Source organism: Podarcis pityusensis (assembly GCF_964106645.2).
Source record: "Podarcis pityusensis genome assembly, chromosome: 5".
Lineage (NCBI taxonomy): Eukaryota > Metazoa > Chordata > Lepidosauria > Squamata > Lacertidae > Podarcis > Podarcis pityusensis.
Genome location: NC_138032.1, coordinates 35,863,820 through 35,881,814, shown reverse-complemented (window position 1 = coordinate 35,881,814; position 17,995 = coordinate 35,863,820). Strand labels below are relative to the sequence as shown.

The 17,995-nt window shown below is 44.2% G+C and overlaps 2 protein-coding genes across 5 annotated transcripts; both read right to left on the bottom strand.

Annotated features, from left to right (window-relative positions):
• Positions 1-573: 573 nt before the first annotated feature.
• On the bottom strand, positions 574-6,703 carry NEU4 (neuraminidase 4). Of its 3 annotated transcripts, XM_081005894.1 has the most exons (4): positions 6,221-6,703; positions 5,173-5,399; positions 3,169-3,424; positions 574-1,632 (listed from the first exon to the last, which is right to left on the bottom strand). In XM_081005894.1, exons 2-4 carry the CDS (start codon positions 5,371-5,373, stop codon positions 581-583), a joined length of 1,509 nt encoding a protein of 502 aa, XP_080862020.1. In that variant the 5' UTR covers positions 5,374-5,399; positions 6,221-6,703; the 3' UTR covers positions 574-580. The 3 variants fall into 3 exon arrangements, with proteins under 3 accessions (XP_080862020.1, XP_080862021.1, XP_080862022.1); XM_081005895.1 differs by lacking the exon at positions 5,173-5,399 and having other exon boundaries at positions 6,221-6,702; XM_081005896.1 differs by lacking the exon at positions 6,221-6,703 and having other exon boundaries at positions 5,088-5,184.
• A 360-nt stretch (positions 6,704-7,063) lies between these two features.
• Positions 7,064-15,490, bottom strand: GAL3ST2 (galactose-3-O-sulfotransferase 2). 2 transcript variants are annotated; one of them, XM_081005142.1, is made up of 4 exons: positions 15,069-15,490; positions 12,764-12,850; positions 10,901-11,159; positions 7,064-10,019 (listed from the first exon to the last, which is right to left on the bottom strand). In XM_081005142.1, exons 1-4 carry the CDS (start codon positions 15,083-15,085, stop codon positions 9,201-9,203), a joined length of 1,182 nt encoding a protein of 393 aa, XP_080861268.1. In that variant the 5' UTR covers positions 15,086-15,490; the 3' UTR covers positions 7,064-9,200. The 2 variants fall into 2 exon arrangements, with proteins under 2 accessions (XP_080861268.1, XP_080861267.1); XM_081005141.1 differs by lacking the exons at positions 12,764-12,850; positions 15,069-15,490 and adding an exon at positions 11,440-12,105.
• Between the last annotated feature and the right edge of the window lie 2,505 nt (positions 15,491-17,995).

The window sequence follows — 17,995 nt, the reverse complement described above, 5'->3', positions numbered from 1 at the left end:
GAAAGCAAAGTAGCGGTGATAGCACAGGAACTGGAGACTGAATGGATATCTGAGATAATTCTTTTGGAAAGAATCCCATGGGCTTTTGCATTATGCTTTCCTACTTGTAGGGGTTTTGTATTATTCCTTCAACCAGAAGAAAGATATTCTAATGATTTCAAAGAGAGCCTTATTGATAACCTCCAGCCACATTCTCAATCATATTATTAACTCCCTCTCTCTTCTCCCTCCTTCCTCAGCTACTGGGTGCTCCTAGGGGCAAAATTATCAAAACACAAACTCAGTTAGCAGATACAGATAGGTAGCCGTGTTGGTCTGCCATAGTCAAAATAAAAAAAATCCTTCCAGTAGCACCTTTAAGACCAACTAAGTTAGTTCTTGGTATGAGCTTTCGTGTGCAAGCACACTTCTTCAGTTAGCAGAATACAATAGGTGGGAAAGATTAAACCTCTACTCCTTCTTGCTTGCTGCATTCTCTATGAAAATCTGCCTTTGCGCTTGATATTAGTAATATAAAAATTCACATGGTTTCTAGTGACATCTTTAGCATGACATTAAGTTTGGCCCTCTGTCATGATCTTTAAGAAATAACACAACTCTTCCCCTTTCTCTTTCTACCACCTGACGGCTGCTTCAAACCTGGGGCAGAAGTTGTGAGAGGAATGTTCTGAAGAACTTCATGCAACGTGAACATACTGAAGGAGATTTGCTCATACGGGGACCGCACCCCGTTCTCATACAGGCAGGCAAAAGCTATGGCTGGGATCCCAGTTATTGACAAATCTGGATAAGGCAGCTCAATGTAGGCCAGATCTGAGTAGGCGCTGGGGCCTTCATAAATAACCCAGGGCTCAGTCCAGCTATCAGCATCCCTAGGAAAGGTGCTGAGGTAAATCCCCAGGTTGACTCGGGATCTGGAGCTCGTTGGGTGGCAATACAACACCCATGTTGGCATTTGGAAAGAAAAGCCCGATTGCGAAATACTTCCAGCTTTAGCATGTTCTAGATCAGCATGTCCTTTACCTGATGAGATGTGACCAGAACAGACACCAGAAGTTCTTGTTTCCTGAGGCTGTCGGTGGCTCAGAGGCTGGCTGCAGAAAAAAGGGGTAGGTGAGGCAAGACTAGGTGGGTGTTTCGTATCAGACCAACCCTGAGGTAGGAAGCCCACATCTTTATCAGACCAGGTGTCTCTCTGGAATTTGCAAGTGTTGTGCTGCAAATAGTAAAGAGGAGCTTGGAACCCAATGATGCTGCCATGGCAACCGTGTGGGGTCTCCACAAGCCGCTGCACCAGCTGGCCTGAGTGAAATACGGCTCCATCATCCGTGCTGAGGGCCTGCACCCGGAAGCCCAGAGGACTCCTGGCGTTGCAATAGAGCACGTTGCTGCCGTCCTCCTCATCCACCGACACCATCTGGCACTCGACGGTCTGCAGGTTTGGGATGAACTCGCCAAACTGCCAGCTCTGCCCGTGGTCATCGCTGTAGAAGGTGAAAGCGTGAGGGGTGGTTTTGCAGAGCTTCCCAAAGCACTCTTTGCAGTCAATGTGGTAAGCATAGGCTGGCAATAGCAGGCGGCCTGACTTCAGTTGGATGCCGTGCCCGGGGCCTAGCGCAAAAGTGGCCCAGTCTGAAGCAAAAGGGGAAAGACAGTGTCAGGAACAATGACAACCAAGAGTCGTGAATATAAATGGCTTTATACGGAGACAGACCCATTGGTCCATCTAGCTCAGGACTGCCTGTGCTGACTGACAGCAGGTCTCCAGGCTTTCAGAGAGGGAGTCTCTCCCAGTCCTACCTAGAGGTGCTGGGGATTGAACCTGGGACCCTCTGCATGAAAGGTAGATGCTCTACTGCTGAGCTATGGCCCTTCCACTAAGTGGCAATGAAGTTCACATTTATTATGGTGGGAGCTTTTGTATAACAGAGTCCCCTTCATCAGATGCATGAAGTGTTGTTATCATTTGACAAGTGAGGAGGACATGTCAAGAAATAAAGTTGCAAACGGTGGGGTCAAATGACAATGAGTTTCCAAATACATAGTCTGTGACAATTCAATTAAAGTTTAAGGGTGTGCAAAATGAACACAAAGCGGATAGCGCACTCATCCAAACTTTGCTCTGTCAGTGAACACCTCTAGTGGGACAAGAAACCATTGTTTTTATTTAATGTCACATGGAAACAATCAAACTTCTGGATAAGTTATAATAAATTGATAAATGTGTTACTCTTTAAGGTGCCACAAAACTCTTTGGGCATTCCCAAATTGCCACTGTTTTGGGGTGGGATTCAGTCACAAACCAACAAATTCGGGTAGCATGATTATAGTTAGTTTGGGAGCTCTTGTGCAACAAACCCACTTCCCCCAAAGATCAAAGCTTTTACAATGGAAAAAGTGTCAGGCAAGTTGCTTGCTTTGATGCAACATCATCCAACCTTCCCAGAAATGAATCAGAATGAATGCTCATTAAATGTATCCCTTCTCCATTCCTTCTCCTTTATTAACATAAAAGATCGTCTCACCACTTATATATCTAGTTGATCACTGTGCTCTGCAGGTGAGAGCTTCCTATAGATACCACCTTATCAGGAGGTCTATTCCAGACAATGTAGGAATTGGGCCTTTCGTGTTCTGACACCAACCCTTTAAATTCGCTCCCCATGAATAATAGACAGGCACTGTCTCTGTTGCATACCCTCCAACACAATGCGGCCCAAATCCAGGACACAATTTTCCTGGTCCAAAATCCTGTGCAAGATTGCGGGCCCAGAAAATGTGCTGGGGGGGGCAAATTCTTGGCCCGAAATTGCACGAGACCAAGGTACTCCAAATGGCTGCTGTACTATCACAGTGTGAAATGGGGTGTCCTAATTTTTCTGGGTCAGCTGGTAAGTATGCTGTCATCCTTTCAGTGCCTGCTGAAGACCATTTTCTCTTTCAACAGATCTTTTAAGTTGAGATCTTTCCCAGCCTGGATCTGTATTTAAATTATTTTTAAGATGCTTTAAAGATTTATTATTATTGTTGTTTTGTTGCTTGTTGGTTGCCACTGTGGATTCCTTTGGGAGCAAGGGTGGGATATACATTTCATAATTAAGTAAGTAATTAAGTAAGTAAGTAAGTAAGTAAGTAAGTAAGTAAGTAAACTGCTCCTGTGTCTCATACCTTCAATGGACACGCCAATAACCTGCTGGGTGAGGTCAGTCACATGGCTCCAGCTGATGCCCTGGTCAGAACTAGACACATAGCAGAGGCGGGCAGCATTTTGGCCTGTGATGATCTGAAAGGCTTCAGGGGTTCTGCCCAGCACAGCAATGAAAAACAGGAAAACCATGCCAGTAAGCTCATCATAGATAGGGCAAGGGTTCATGGACCGATGATGTGCCAGAGTTGCTGTTTCAAGGGCTCGCATATCTTCCCACTGGCAAAGAAAGACAGTAAAAGAGTTAGGAAGACAATTCATTCCCCCCCCCGGCATCTTCCCCTAAAAAAACTAATTATTTAATTTGAAATAGGAACCCATTATTGCATAAGGTTTGCTCATCTGGTCAAGAGATTAATTTATAGCTGGTCAGTAAAAACAAGGAAAAGAGACTCCTCGAAGATAAATAAGGAATTGCGTGAATGTGTTGATTCAGCAATCTTGTGTTTGTCTGATCATACAGAAACATTCTATTCATTGAGATAATTTATTTTCAGTTATTGTGGTGGGCTTTAATCAGTAGACCATCTTTGAGGTTGGAGGCTTCTCTCTCTGGGACCCTCCTCATTCCAAAGGAAAGATCACATTGTGTTAGGTAGTATTTGAAAGAGAAGAAAGCTTGAAAGTACTTGACGTTAAGCCAATCACTTACACCAGTGTTACTGGCACCAGTCAATCCCTTGAGTGAGTAAGAATACCCAAAAGCAGATGGGTAACATGATTGCGGGTATACAGAACTGATTATACAAAACTGTTAAGTATTCAAAGCATTTTATCTGCATTAGTTCAGTAACCCTTGCAACAACCACCCTGTAGGACAGATCCATATTATCCTTATAAAAATGAAAAGACTGAGACCAAGAAATGGAAATAAGGTCTATCAGTGGGCAGTGCAGTGGATGGTAGAGTTCAATTGAATATCCAATTTTAATGTCTTGCTTATTGGTTTCCCTTAGGCACCTGGTTGGACACTTTGAGGACAGAATGTTGGACTAGGCAGGACTTTGGTCTGGTCTTCTTATGTTTTCAGTAGCAGTAGTGAGAGCAACTTCTATCTTTAAAGGTATCCATAAACCATTAGGGCTGATTCCACACATTACAGTGGTACCTCGGGTTACAAATGCTTTGGGTTACAAACGCTTCAGGTTACAGACTCCGCTAACCCGGAAGTAGTACCTCGGGTTAAGAACTTTACCTCAGGATGAGAACAGAAATTGCGCGACAGTGGCATGGCAGCAGCAGAAGGCCCCATTAGCTAAAGTGGTACCTCAGGTTAAGAATGGTTTCAGGTTAAGAACAGACCTCCGGAACGAATTAAGTTATTAACCAGAGGTACCACTGTACTTGAACTTTGGTCCTTTCAGTATTGATCATTCAATGATAAGGAGCTGAATATGTACACTGCCTCTGTTGACAAGCATTGGGCCTGGTGGGGTGTAAAGAAAGCTTTGCCCATCATCTGTAAAAGCAGTTTTATGCCTAAGTTATCATATGAAGAGCACAGTGTCAACCATCCCCTGTGAACAAACCCTACTCTACCGCAGGCCACATGAAGCGTAAGAAAAATGACTATTCAGTGCAGCCAAGATGAGCTGGTCGCAGCAGGATCTAAATATAGTGAGTGAAAAAAACTGTTATTTATCATTTAATTTTCTCTGGTCCATTCCTGGCAGTTATGGCTGCTATATGCGTGGCTGAACAAGGTGGGAGTTTCAGAGAATCAAGAGGCACCAGTTATATTATTCCTAACAACAAAAGAAGTGACAAAGAAAGAGCAACACAGAGACGGATGTAAGAACAGTCCACTAGGTCAGGCCAATGGCCCATCTAGTCCAGCACCCTCTTCTCAAAGTGGCCAACCAGATGCCTGTGGGAAACTCACAAGGATGTCACAGATAATTTCCTCTATGCCTTAAGTTTCAGTCCTGTCATACGGTGTCAGCAAAACTGGCTTCATTTTGTCTTACGTCCACAAAGTTCTTGTAGAAAGTGCCCCTTCTCAGCACCAGTAAGTTGGCATGAGCATCATCAACGCTGAGCCGCTCTTCGGCAAAAGCCAGCAGCTTTGCAACACAAGGGATGTGAAGTAGCGCTGGCACTCGGTATGTCACTCCGCTCGTCTCCCTTTCAAACAAGACTGTCCGGGCAGGGAAATGGCGAGAGCCCATTGCACTTGCAGCAAGGAGAGAAAGCCCTAAAATACCAAAGAGAGAGGTGGGATGTATCTACACAGCAGACTTGAAACTCAAAAACCACACAGCAGACATTCTTTGTAAGCAGAGAACCTGTGAAGTCGGTGAAGGGTGTGTGTTGTCTTCAAGGACAGCAAATCAATGTGCACCCAAGCCTCCAGACGCCTAATTCCATCTCTTCCTTTGGCTGAGGAAAAGGATGGGGAACTTGTGGCTCTTCACATGTTGTTGCACTACAACTCCCATAATCTCCGATAGCCAGCCATGTTGGGTTGGGGATGATGGGAGTTGGAGTCCAACAACTTCTGGGAGGCTACAGATTCAGGAGAAAGGTTTAGGTCCCACTATAGTACCAAAGAGTCCACACAGATAGCTTTTTGAACACTGCAGACAAAACATTTGTATTGCTCTTTGTGTGATTTTCCTTTTTTTCAAAGGAGCTGAATGGAGGCCACCAAGAACAGTATGCCAGATGGTGGTTTGGTAGGAAAGAACAAAGCATTGGTGGAAAAAACAGGAATAGCCCAGGTAAGCACTGCACTCTGCACTGTTTTATGTTTTCTCAGAGGAAGTGGGGTGAGTGTCACATGATACACTATCTGGGGAGGGGATGGTAGCAGCTGAAAGGCAGGGGTAAGACGGGAGCAGTGCCCACACTACACTGCAGAATCTCCTCTTAATCCCTTCTTGGAAGAAGAGATATTACAAGTATAAGGAACGGAGGGAGAAAATCCTAGTCCATCTAGGCATGCCCCAAATAAGGAAGGAGACATCTAGAAACGTACGGAGACTACAGAAGAAAAACAAGCATGAAACCACAAACCTTGCCCCCTTTCTGCTTGGTAGGTTGTCTTTTGTCCCCAAAGCCACTGATAAGTTATTTATGTTGATCTGTCTTCATCTGAGCCCTTTACAAATTCCGCTTTGCTGACCGATGCAATTTCAGCAGCTTCCTTCACTGCTTATGTGATGCCTTATTTCACTCCTCACGTTCTGACTCTCAAGCACCCCCCCCCTTCCCTCTACCTCTAACCCAGTGGGCTCGCTACTTGTTCCATGGTTGGGGGGAAAGCACTGAGCCAGCAGCCAGCAGCTTAATCAGCAAACGGAGGACAAAGACATCATTGTCAGAGCACAGTGAGGACACAGTCAGCAATGTCCATGTGCAGATACCTGTGACCATCACTTTCCCTTTTATTTTTTATTTTTTAACTAACTGGGAAACTCTCACGGGGCATACCTACCTGTCTGTATATGTGGACTTCATTAGCCGCACATCTCCATAATCAGAATCATATGTCCAGTGTAATGGCAGTGAAGGGAGAATGTCATGTTCACCACTCTAATGTTTATGCTGCTGGAGTAAGCCCATTGGCCTATGTGGCTTTACCCTGCTTTTATCTGTGCAAGTAAGAGCGACATTATTATCTGAATTCCACCCCTTCCTTCCTCAAAGGAAAGCCTGGGAACAGAATTCTGGGGAAACTGTCTTATCCTTTGTAACATCTGTGTAGATTACAAAGCCATACTTTGTACAGATAACAAATAACATCTATCTACCTACCTATAATTTTCTGTTTGGCTAATGGGCAATTTCAAGACTTGCCTGCTGTTTCTTCTTTAGAGATGAGAGAAAGATACAGTACTTGAACTAGACAACCCCGGAGGTCCAGAAGCACCAGAATTTATTGACTTTGACCGTGTACACATTAATTACCATTTACTCTGACTCCAATGCAGCACCACCAGTGTACACATTATGAGTACATACAATGTCAGCTGCAGTCCATATGCTTCTGATAGTTTATTGATATACAGAATGCATTACTTCCTAATGAAAAGCTGCTCATGTCATTAAACTGTTCTCACCAGACAATTATATGGCTTGTATCTAGAAACATTGCAGGGAGCTTGTACTCTATATTTCCAGGTTTCTGATAAAGGTGTTAGAACCTCAGAAACAGGAATTAGCATTATCCCCATGTCCTTCATGCTAGCAAACAATTTTTGGTCATATGTTTTGCAGTGCCCTTCACCTTTGCCCTCACCTTCTGCATTTTGTCAAGCTTTCCCCAGCCTTTACAAAAATTGCTTTAGGCTGCAATCCTAAACATGCTTACTGGAGAGCAAGTCTCACTGAACACAGTGGGACTTACTTCCAAGTAAGCATGCATAAGCTAGCATTGTTCAGCTGACAACTAATATATGCATTTTATGCAACTTTACCCTATTACCGGAATATGCATTCTTGTACTTGCCTGGAAAACTGCATTGAGAAATTTGGAGAAGTGCAAATTTTGAAGGATGGCTGTGATTTGGTTTTTGCATTGTTTCAGGAAGTGTGAAGTAGGTTGGCATGCCTTTGAGTGGGAACTGATTCTAATTTATTCCTCATTCCTAACCACCATGCATTTGGGGACTTAAACTGCTGTTTTTCTTGAACTGGAGCAGTTGTTAACATAGGCTAGACTTTCTTGCATTTTGATTTCAGTCGCAAATCAATTGACATGTTGTGCGACTAGGATTCGTGCTGACAGAGTTACTTCCAGTTCACTGAGCTGAGTCCAAATGTTCCCATTAAGAAAAGCGGGGAGGCGGAGACTAAACAAAGCAAGGAGCAGAAACCTGAGGACAAAGGGGACTGTGACAACTGAAGGCTGAGAAGATGGAATGAAACCAAACAAAATGAGTTTTCAATGCATTGCAGGAAATTGATTTCAGAGGACCTCATGGTTCACATGGTTCATAATGGTTATCTAGTAACTTTCCAGCATAAGAGCAAAACTGACTAAAGGATGATGAAACCATGAACAAGGCTGTGGAAACTTGAACCTTCTTTAAAAATAGTCATTCAGTGAGTTGTAATGTGTGTTCCCACCCCATATTTAGAAGATCACAGCATCACATTGACTAACTGAGTAAAATGACCTGGTTCATCTATTGATATGTACTAAAAAGAAGAATAGAAGGGACGTGGGTGGCGCTGTGGTTAAACCACAGAGCCTAGGACTTGCCGATCAGAAGGTCACGGTTCGAATCCCCACGACGGGGTGAGCTCCCATTGCTCAGTCCCTGCTCCTGCCAACATAGCAGTTTGAAAACATGTCAAAGTGCAAGTAGATAAATAGGTACCACTCCAGCGGGAAGGTAAATGGCATTTCCATGCGCTGCTCTGGTTTGCCAGAAGTGGCTTAGTCATGCTGACCACATGACCCAGAAGCTGTACACCGGCTCCCTCGGCCAATAAAGCGAGATGAGTGCCGCAACCCCAGAGTCGGCCACAAATGGACCTAATGGTCAGGGGTCCCTTTACCTTTACCTAAAAAGAAGAGTGGCTGCAAACTACTGGGGACCAGAGCACTGCAAAGTGATGGCAACCAATTTAGATGGCTTTAAAAGAGGATTAGACCAAAGATGCCAAATTAGGCAAACACTCACTGGAATAAAATCTCCACCACCCACATGTGATGAGTCAGGGTCTTTACCACTGAGACTTGAGACTATACAGTGGTGGCTTGGACCACTGTGACGGGAGTGGGGCAGGGGCAGGGGAGACCAACAGTAGGTGGAGCTGGGGCAATGGCTAGCAGAACCAACCAGTTCTGGCTCCTCCCTGTGGAGTACTGCAAGGAGGAATTAAGACAATAGCCAGTTCCACCCCCTGGACTGGTTGCAAATAGGAATGTAGACAAGTGAGGGCATCCTGAGGTTGGTGGGGCAGTGCCCCATTTGCCCTCCAGTGAGACTACATTCCCCTTTACTGGCAGCACAATTGTACATCCTTATCATAAGCAAATCTTGTTTCATGGAGTGGGGAAGTCTATGGGTTTTCTCGTCTTGTTTGGGAACTGGTGGCTGTACAGATATGCTGTATACTGGAGCTCAGGCATGATCATCTTTTGGCAGATCGTCTGGGTCTTATTGTCTAAATCCTGCTTGAGGTTATAGCCCAAGATTTTCGCAAGCCCCAGCTGAAAGGGCTTCAGTTTATTGTCTATGATTTTGCTTCCATCAACTGCTGTTTCCTCCAAGAGGCACACCTCCATCAGTTCCTTCTGTCTCTTCTGCAGAAGTTCAACCTCCTTGTACAAAGTCTTTAGGTCCATCCTCTCTTGGATCTTAATCCAGAAGGTGTTATTGAAATGTGTGTAAAGTTTCCAGTCCAGAGCACACCAATCTCTCGCCTTTTCCTTGTATTCTGGATTCAGAGTCTGAACACTGTCTAGGCTCCTGGTGTTCAGTTTGAAATAAACCACATCATCCAGGTCCCAGCATAACATATTCTTCAGAAGGATCATGGACTCATCAAAGTATTCAGCAATTAGCAACAGCTGGAAATTCTGCTCAATATCCTGTATTACAGACTGGACGTAGAAGTCATCATATTCTGCATTGTTGTCATAGCCCAAGTCAAACCACATGAAGTTCCTGGCATAAAAGTTCCAAGCCTTTTTGCCTGTATTGTAGTATGTCCAAGGAGATGCCAGAAACTCACTCAGTGTCTTGGTTTTCTGAAATGCTGGTGAATATGTTTTGTAATAAGCATAGGAGGATTCCAGCAATGAAGGAGGGTCCCGCAGGATAGAAAAATAGAAAGTATCACGTGGCATTACTCTTCTTACCTTTGTAATAAAAAGCAGAACAGAGAAAGTCAGGATCCTTAGCAAGGGAGATTGAAGATATGGGAAAGGAAGGAGGATATTTTTTTCTTGCACAATCAATACATTGTACTATATCCCCTAGATTTAAGAAGAAATCTTCTCTAAAAGGGCAATTTGCCAGACTTTTGAATATCAGTAATCTTAATTCCCCAAATCAACAGTTTCCCAAAATTTGCCCACAGAAGCTCTTGCTGCTGCAGACCTCCAGATGTTGCTAGACTACAACTCCCATCATCTCCATCCATTGGCCATGCTGACCGTAGCTGGTGAGAGTTAAGAGAGCAACAGCATTTGGAGGGCCAAAGGTCCCCATCCCCACCCTGTGTGGGTTATGCTATTTCTGCAGAACAGAAATCAACGCTGGTTAAGTGCAGGCAGAGGTGGATATGGGGCAGCGCAGCTGAGGAAGGCGCCTTCTCAAAGCCCAGTAAATGCTTGTCTGACTTCGGGAAGGAGACGGGAGAGCTCAGACAGGGTCTTAGAGTCCTCCTGCCACCTTCCCAGAGCTGGGCAAATGCTCATCGTGTTTTGGGAAGGAGATAGGAGGGCTCTAGGAACCTGCCAGAGCATCATGCCTCCTTCCCAAAGCCTGGCTTAAGCTGGCACTACATGGGCAGTGGGGAGGGAGGGCATCAAATGGCCTTGCGCAGAGCGGCATATTACCAAGGTCTGCCCCAGTATAGTTTGTGTGCAATCAGATATGCTGAATGACCTTATTCCCCCTGAAATCTCTGTGGAAATGCATCCTCAATGTTGCCATCACTCAATTTTGCAGACCGGGGGTGGGGGGGAGAGGACAACTTCACTGTAATCAGCAATAGCAGTCCTTTCTGTTTTCTTACTTCTGGCAAATTAAACCTCAAGTGGTTGCACATGATGTTGAAGTGTCGACCAATGGTTCTGAACTCCTCAACAAATGTTGCTCTGAAGTGCACAGGGTAGCCCAGGTGGAAGTGCAAGTGATACGGCAGGGCCACAGTGAGGTTGTGTTTCTCTGAGAAGCGGAAGAGGATGTTGAGGACTGTGCTGCTGGCCGTTTTGTGTGTCTTGAGGAACATGACATTTGTGGTAGGTTGGCAGGGTTTGGAAACAGGTCCCAGCCTACATGAATATAAAATGAATAAAGAAGGGGTAGAATCTTTTTAAACTCCAGATGCCACCCTTCCCACCTGCTGAACAGAAAGTTTTGGAATAGATCCATCCTCTCTCATAGCAGAGTTAGCACAATGGTGATTGCTCCAAGCACATAAAAACATTAGATTTACATCTGCCTGCATCCACATTTAAACATATATTCCCCATGAAAATACCTAGGCTAGAATAAATCTCAGAGATAATAAGTGAAGATTTTACTCTGCAAATAAGTGAAGATTTTACTCACAGAGTTTCAGAAGCTACCAAAAACAAGTCTCCATCCATTGGCAATGAAATAAAGAAGAAAAATGTTCCAAATGACTTAAAAAGAAAGAACTTGTGTTCCTTACCAAAAAAAAACCCATGCAGTTTTTGCATTAGCAAAGAGGCAGGCAGTAAAAACCTCCTTTTGGAAAGTTTCGTTCACATGAGCTGGAAGCCACGCTTGGCTGCAGCTTTTTTTCACCCCAGGAAGCAGAGAGAGGTAAAGGCTGCTGGGAGCCTGCTTAGCCCTCCCATGGTAACTTGAGCTCAGGGCTCAGGTTAACCGTTTCGTACATCCAAGTGTGAGTCAGTAACTGTATATTATAACTGCCTACTGCTCATTTGTCCTTATTTGATCTCCTTTTGCACTTTGCTGTGGAGATAATGAAAACCCTTTTAACCAGAGCTGCCTTTTGCTTATCCAATCTCAGAGAATTCTACCTCCAGCTGATGCAACTCAATAGGGTGCCATTAGAACCATCCCACGCAACTCTTAGGCTGCAACCTTGCATGCACTTTCTTGGAGCCTAGGCCCACTGAATTATTAACTTCCAAGTAAGTGTGAATAGGATTGCATTGTAAATTAGGTGCAGCCTTCTGTGTCGGGAGATGATGTGCAGGCTGGTGCAACCTTGCGCCAGGTGTGCCAGTCCCTGCAGCGCCTCCTAACACTCTGCGGGCTGGTGCAGCCTTCTGCTAGCTGTGGGAAGGCCCAGTGGGGCCCACCACAACTGCAGGTAGGCCCAGCAGGGCCCGAAGGGGCCCAGCAGGCTGCAGAATATTGAGGGGGCCCAACCACCCCCTTGAAAAGTTTGGGGGAGGCTTGCCCCCCAGCCCAATGGCACTTCTGATCCATGTGTGCTTGCAACAGTCTACTGTCTAGCCAGATTCACAAGCAAAACTCTGCACTCTTCATACCAGGGCTCTCAATATTTTGGCTCTTTTCCTTTGCCAACTGAATAGCCAGAATACTGTCCTTGTTAGAGAATACCGCCCTTGAGAAATGAAAGTCAAGTGAACAGGAATTAATCAGAATAAATAGATGTGTTGCAGATTTCATCCCCTGGAATATTTTATCCACAATGAGAAAATACCAAATTATTTTTTTAAGGGAAGGGCCTTGTCTTCATGATAGTGTGTCTGCTTTGCATGCAGAAGAGATTTGGCCCAAAGGTCAGGTCACTATCACCATCAAAGATCACCGGTATGCCTATGAGAAATATCTAGGGTTTCTGGTGGTTGGTTTTAACAGGTTCTCTGGTAGCAGTTGTCCTGTCTGGTTTAGCCATATTAGAATATCAACTTACGTGCCAAGCTTTACATTGCGCTGAAAGAATCCTATCAAGGCTATCACTCCCAGGCAAAGAGTGAGACATGTAAAGTGTTGAAAACACCTGAAAAAGAATAGATACATAGTCTGCATTTTCTAATAAAACAGCACTGCTGTAACGCTTAAGGCGCAGGGATATTATCTTGGCTTTCCTCAAAGAATTCTGAAAGTTGAGCCCATTCACCTGGTAACACTGGCTTTCAATACCAACATCACCTTCAAAATGAATGTGTCGTAACTTGGTTTTTTAAAACAAAACAGATTATCTTTCTCTTATCCTGGAAGTGTGCATATATTGCTGATATAAAATTGCCCATTTTGCTCAGCTTTGTGATAGTTATTCGATGATATATTTTTTTAAAAAAAAATTGTGTATCTCCGATCAGTTTACAAATTGCATTTGCTACTTCAGAAAAATACCTTGTGCAGTATGAGACCTAAGCACAATGAAGTCATTTTGTTCTACAGAGACAGAGAGAGGTCTGTATTCATTGCATCTTAAGGACAACAGGAAATAAAGCCAGAGATTAAGCAGGCTCCAAGGAGTTTACTTTCAGGATAAAATGAAACCAAGGCAGCATCAGTTTAGAGTGTATGGCAAGGGTCAGATTTTTGAACAGTTGTAGTATTTCACCAGGTGTGGTTGGAAGACTTTTCTGTGTCTGAATTTGCATTCCTTTTATTTTTCTGCTCCTTAGTGCAATCCACATGCACAAAAAGTGTGTGTGCGCGCGCGCTTACTTAGGCTGTGTATGCACACTAACCCGTTTGTAGCACAAAAATGTAGTTTTTCTCAATCTGGGTTCATTCACACTTGTCATCAACATGCTGCTTTCAGTCTAGATCGATTCCAATCTAGACTTTGCCATCCACTTGCTTGCATGCTCACTACTGGATTGGTTTAACGCCAAGATGGATTAGTTAAATTTCCCTTATGCAATTATATTGTAATTGAACATAACAGTTCTTTGGTTCCGGGGCCTCTGTGAGGCCTGGGAGGAACAGTCACCGACCCTTTTCTCCATCCACGTCTGGAGGCTTTCCTTCCATCCCTTGCAGAGCTGCCCATTAAGAAAGAGTGAGCTCCACACTTCTACCAGGAGCTGAGAAGCTATAATCCAGAAAGCCACAACTGCTGAAAGTTTATTTTGCAGAGCCTCGGGTATGGTTTGTACATCACAAACACACACACACAAAGACCCACAAAAATTTCTCAAGGGACCTACCAAATTTGTCATCTCTTTGTGCTCTCCCCCACAATACATTACACACACCCACACACCCACACACCCACACACCCACACACACACACCAGCTGGAAGATCGGCTAGATATTTGTGTGGCATTTATTAGCTGGGAGAGGCTATAAGTGAATCATGCTGTAAACAGGATTTGACCTGCCAGCACCATCTTTTCTACAATTTGACATTTTTAAAGAAGTAGAATCTGATGTGGGAAGAAACAGGTCTGAATAACCCTGGACTAAGTTGCAATGGTATAATATGGAATTAGAGGGGTGGGGGAATACATAACCTACAATTGTCAATTTCTCCTAAAGTCGCATATGACATTACTGGAGTTCTGAAAAACACACAGCCTACCTAGCTTCCAAATGCTTCCTTTTAGCCAAAAGTCTAAGAAACAGATAGGGAGACCCACCTTAAACACATCTCTCCAGATTAAATTGCAGATAGATAGACTGATGACAGATGCTAGATAGATAAATAAATAGATGATAGATAGATAGATAGATAGATAGATAGATAGATAGATGATAGATAGATAGATAGATGATAGATAGATAGATAGATAGATAGATGATAGATAGATAGATAGATAGATAATAGATAGAGATAGATAGATAGATATAGATGATAGATAGATAGATAGATAGATAGATAGATAGATAGATAGATGATAGATAGATAGATAGATATATCATCTCTATCTATCTATCTATCTATCTATCTATATCTATCTATCTATATCTATCTAGATAGATAGATAGAGATGATAGCTAGATGATAGATGATTGATAGATAGATCGATCGATAGATATAGATCTGATGTAGTTAACCGAATACATTCATCAAAATTCCCTGCAAAATAAGTTATTACTACTAAGATAGCTCAGTTGGTTAGAGTGCGGTGCTCATAATGCCAAGGTTGCAGGTTTGATCCCTGTAAGAGACAGCTGCGTACTCCTGCATTTTCAGGGCGCTGGACTAGATGATCCTTGAGATCCCTTCCCACTCTATGATTCTTTGCTCCTTATTCCTTACCTGCAAGTGCCTTTCATTGTGCTGCTGGTCCTATCACAGTGACACGTGAGTTTCTTGTTAGCCAGCTGGACATGCCACTGCTTCTCTGTGGAGCCTTTCAACAATCTAGGCAGGCAAAGCAAGGGGTGTGCAGATATGATACAGAAATATGGGTGGTACAGATGGGATGCTCCTGTTTACACAAGCAAATTAAACACAGAGATGGAAGACAAATGGAGGTAAGATTGCATGAGGGGATAGAGTTGCAAAAGTTTTTTGTTTGCTTGTAAGAAGCCCCACCCACCCCAAGCCACCTTGTCATAAAAGCCTCATGACCTCAGGGGAGAAGCAGTTCTCGCAGAGTTTAGTTTGGCTCCTGATACTTTGACGGATGGGATGTCAAGCTGGACACAGTGTCCCATTTTATAGCAGGCACTTCAGATTTACTGGGATGGAAAACACAGCTTCTTTGTTCTGCAACTCTGGGTGGGTAAAGGAATTTTGTTTCTGGAGAGTGGGATGCGATTGGGGGGGCGGGAGGTTAAAAAGCTTTAGCCTCCATGCCAGGTTCTCAATCCATATTGGAGTCCCTGTACTGGGTATTTCTGGAAGAAAACCCTGCACTCAAGCACAACTCCTGTGATTTACATCATGCATTGCATGTCCCAGTGCTGGCTCACAGCTCTGGCTGAGGATTTGAGCCGATGAGCTCTAGATAACTCAGTGGCAGAAAACTTGCCCTACATGCAGATGGTCAGTGGCTGTGCACACGTGGTGTTTTTATTCTAGACTCAAGTCCCAAAATTAAAGCTCATTGCAGATGGATTTTGCATTGCTCAGCAGTGCATCGACCATTTGACAACAGGTGTAGATGGTCCTGGCAATGGGAGATGCATCCACATCTTCCCAATGACATTGTGAGTAGGTGTATACGGAGATCACAGTTGCAACTTCCTTCTTTCTTCTACTGGGATATGTGCAGGGAGGAAAGGGCATGAATAAGCTATGTGTTTTTCAAATACATATCAAGTATCCACACCCACCCTTGGGGAACAGTAGAATCTAGAAGCAACCTAGATTTAAAGCAGCATGTCGAGAATGAGCACGAACAATTCTGCATTGAGAAAGCTACATTATTTGTGCTACAAATGGGTGAGTGTGCAGCAGCACATCAATCTCTGGCCTCTCCAGGTACATCTGGGAAAGCTCTGGACAATGCCAGCTTTCTGTGTTGCTGATATGATATGGTCTCCCATAGCTTTGGAATTTTCTTTCCCTGTACAGTCATCAGTAATGATGCATTTCTGTTACGGTAAAATCTGGGTGCGGGGCTACTCTGCCACCCAGCTCGTCGGACTAAGTCCGCGGGTCCCTGCGGAAGAAAAATGAGCTCAGCCGGAGACAGGAGCAAACTGCAGAAGATCCGAGTTTATTGCGCAACAGGTTCAAGGTGAGATTGAACCCCGAGAAAGGGGTGACATGAACTTTTGAAACTTCCCTCCATGTCCCAGAATACAGTGCAAGATACATCATAGTTACATCATGAATACATTAGAGAGAGGTTGGGTTACACAGATTACATCATGAATATTTTAAGGAGAGGTTGGGTTACACAGATTAACATATGGAGGAGGGAGGGGGAATATGCAGAGCTGGAGATATGCACGGATAAGCGCTTCCTGAGTACCGGTGATGAGAAGACAATAGTCCAAGTATGTAAAGTCTGCCACCTGGCATTGCCTGGAGGAAAGGTTGGGCAGAGTGATTTGACTGGATTAGGGTCTTCCTGAATACGTGACTCCTCGCTTGAGGGATTATGGAGGCAGGGGAGGTGTCATGGAGTCCTGAAGAAACTGAGTCGATCGACACCAAAATCAAGGAAATCAGAGCTGCGCTTGATTTTATACGAATTTTAGAAGTTTTTAGTCCATTCTTATATTGATAATTGAAGTCGGAAACAAAATAGATACATTGTTGCAAGATTTGACACTTTTATGGGTTCACGAGTTTCGGTTCCATTGTTCTCCCAGCGGGGAGCCGTCAGCAGCTTGTCAAGAGGTTAAATGAGGCGTGCAGGAGCTCGCTGAGCTAGCTCTGCAAAGCGAATGCATGGTTCTGATTGGGTAGAACGCAGCCATTGAAACGAATGGGGATACAGTTTGATACGGTCAACCCACGATAAAGATGGAGCGAGAGAGAGGCTTAAGAGAAAGAGGCTTAAGAGTTTGGGCTTATTTCGCCCGTGTGGAAAGAGGGAAAGGCACTTTAATTTTGGGGCTTGGGTGGGGTGTGGTGCTTGTGCAACGGTGTGGGGCTGAGGGGTGGATGTAGGGCGGGCTGGGTGCCCTTGAGGTCATCATCTCGGACCCTCTAGTGACTGGCGGAAGGGTGAAGGAAGGCACCCCCCCCTTTCCGTATCAATTTCTTATGCGGTTACGTAGTTATTCTTGGTCTAAAAGGGACTGCAAACAGTGGCACAAAGAATATACTGTAATACAACAACATACTGCACAACACTTAAGATTCCTATGGCATTGGGAAGGATGTACTTCCATTCTCAATAGCCACTCTCATCAGCAACATTAGTTCCAAATCATTTCCTCAAAAGAATTTCACACAAGCCTACCATGTGTTGATTTGAAAGCCTAGTGTGGCTTTCTCCCAAGGGTGGCAGCTGTCACAGCACCCCCAGGCGGCAGAAATCAGGACTTGCTGCTCTGAGCGTTACACATTAATCCTCCTCTCTTTACACCATGGGTAGGCAAACTAAGGCCCAGGGGTTGGATCCGACCTTCTAAATCCGGCCCATGGATGGTCCGGGAATCAGTGTGTTTTTACATGAGTAGAATGTGTCCTTTTATTTAAAATGATTCTCTGGGTTATTTGTGGGGCCTGCCTGGTGTTTTTACATGACTAGAATGTGTGCTTTTATTTAAAATGCATCTCTG

What these genes read in the sequence shown, in the direction of transcription:
- NEU4 (XM_081005894.1), bottom strand. Translation starts at nt 5,373, where the DNA reads ATGGGCTCTCGCCATTTCCCTGCCCGGACAGTCTTGTTTGAAAGGGAG. An exon ending in TCTACAAGAACTTTGTGGAC is followed by an intron (nt 3,425 to 5,172) that starts GTAAGACAAAAT and finishes TTTCTTTGCCAG; the next exon opens with TGGGAAGATATGCGAGCCCT. An exon ending in TATTGGCGTGTCCATTGAAG is followed by an intron (nt 1,633 to 3,168) that starts GTATGAGACACA and finishes CTTTTGCTTCAG; the next exon opens with ACTGGGCCACTTTTGCGCTA.
- GAL3ST2 (XM_081005141.1), bottom strand. Translation starts at nt 11,570, where the DNA reads ATGCAAAAACTGCATGGGTTTTTTTTTGGTAAGGAACACAAGTTCTTT. An exon ending in TTGGTAGCTTCTGAAACTCT is followed by an intron (nt 11,160 to 11,439) that starts GTGAGTAAAATC and finishes ATATTCATGTAG; the next exon opens with GCTGGGACCTGTTTCCAAAC. An exon ending in TGAGGTTTAATTTGCCAGAA is followed by an intron (nt 10,020 to 10,900) that starts GTAAGAAAACAG and finishes TTTATTACAAAG; the next exon opens with GTAAGAAGAGTAATGCCACG.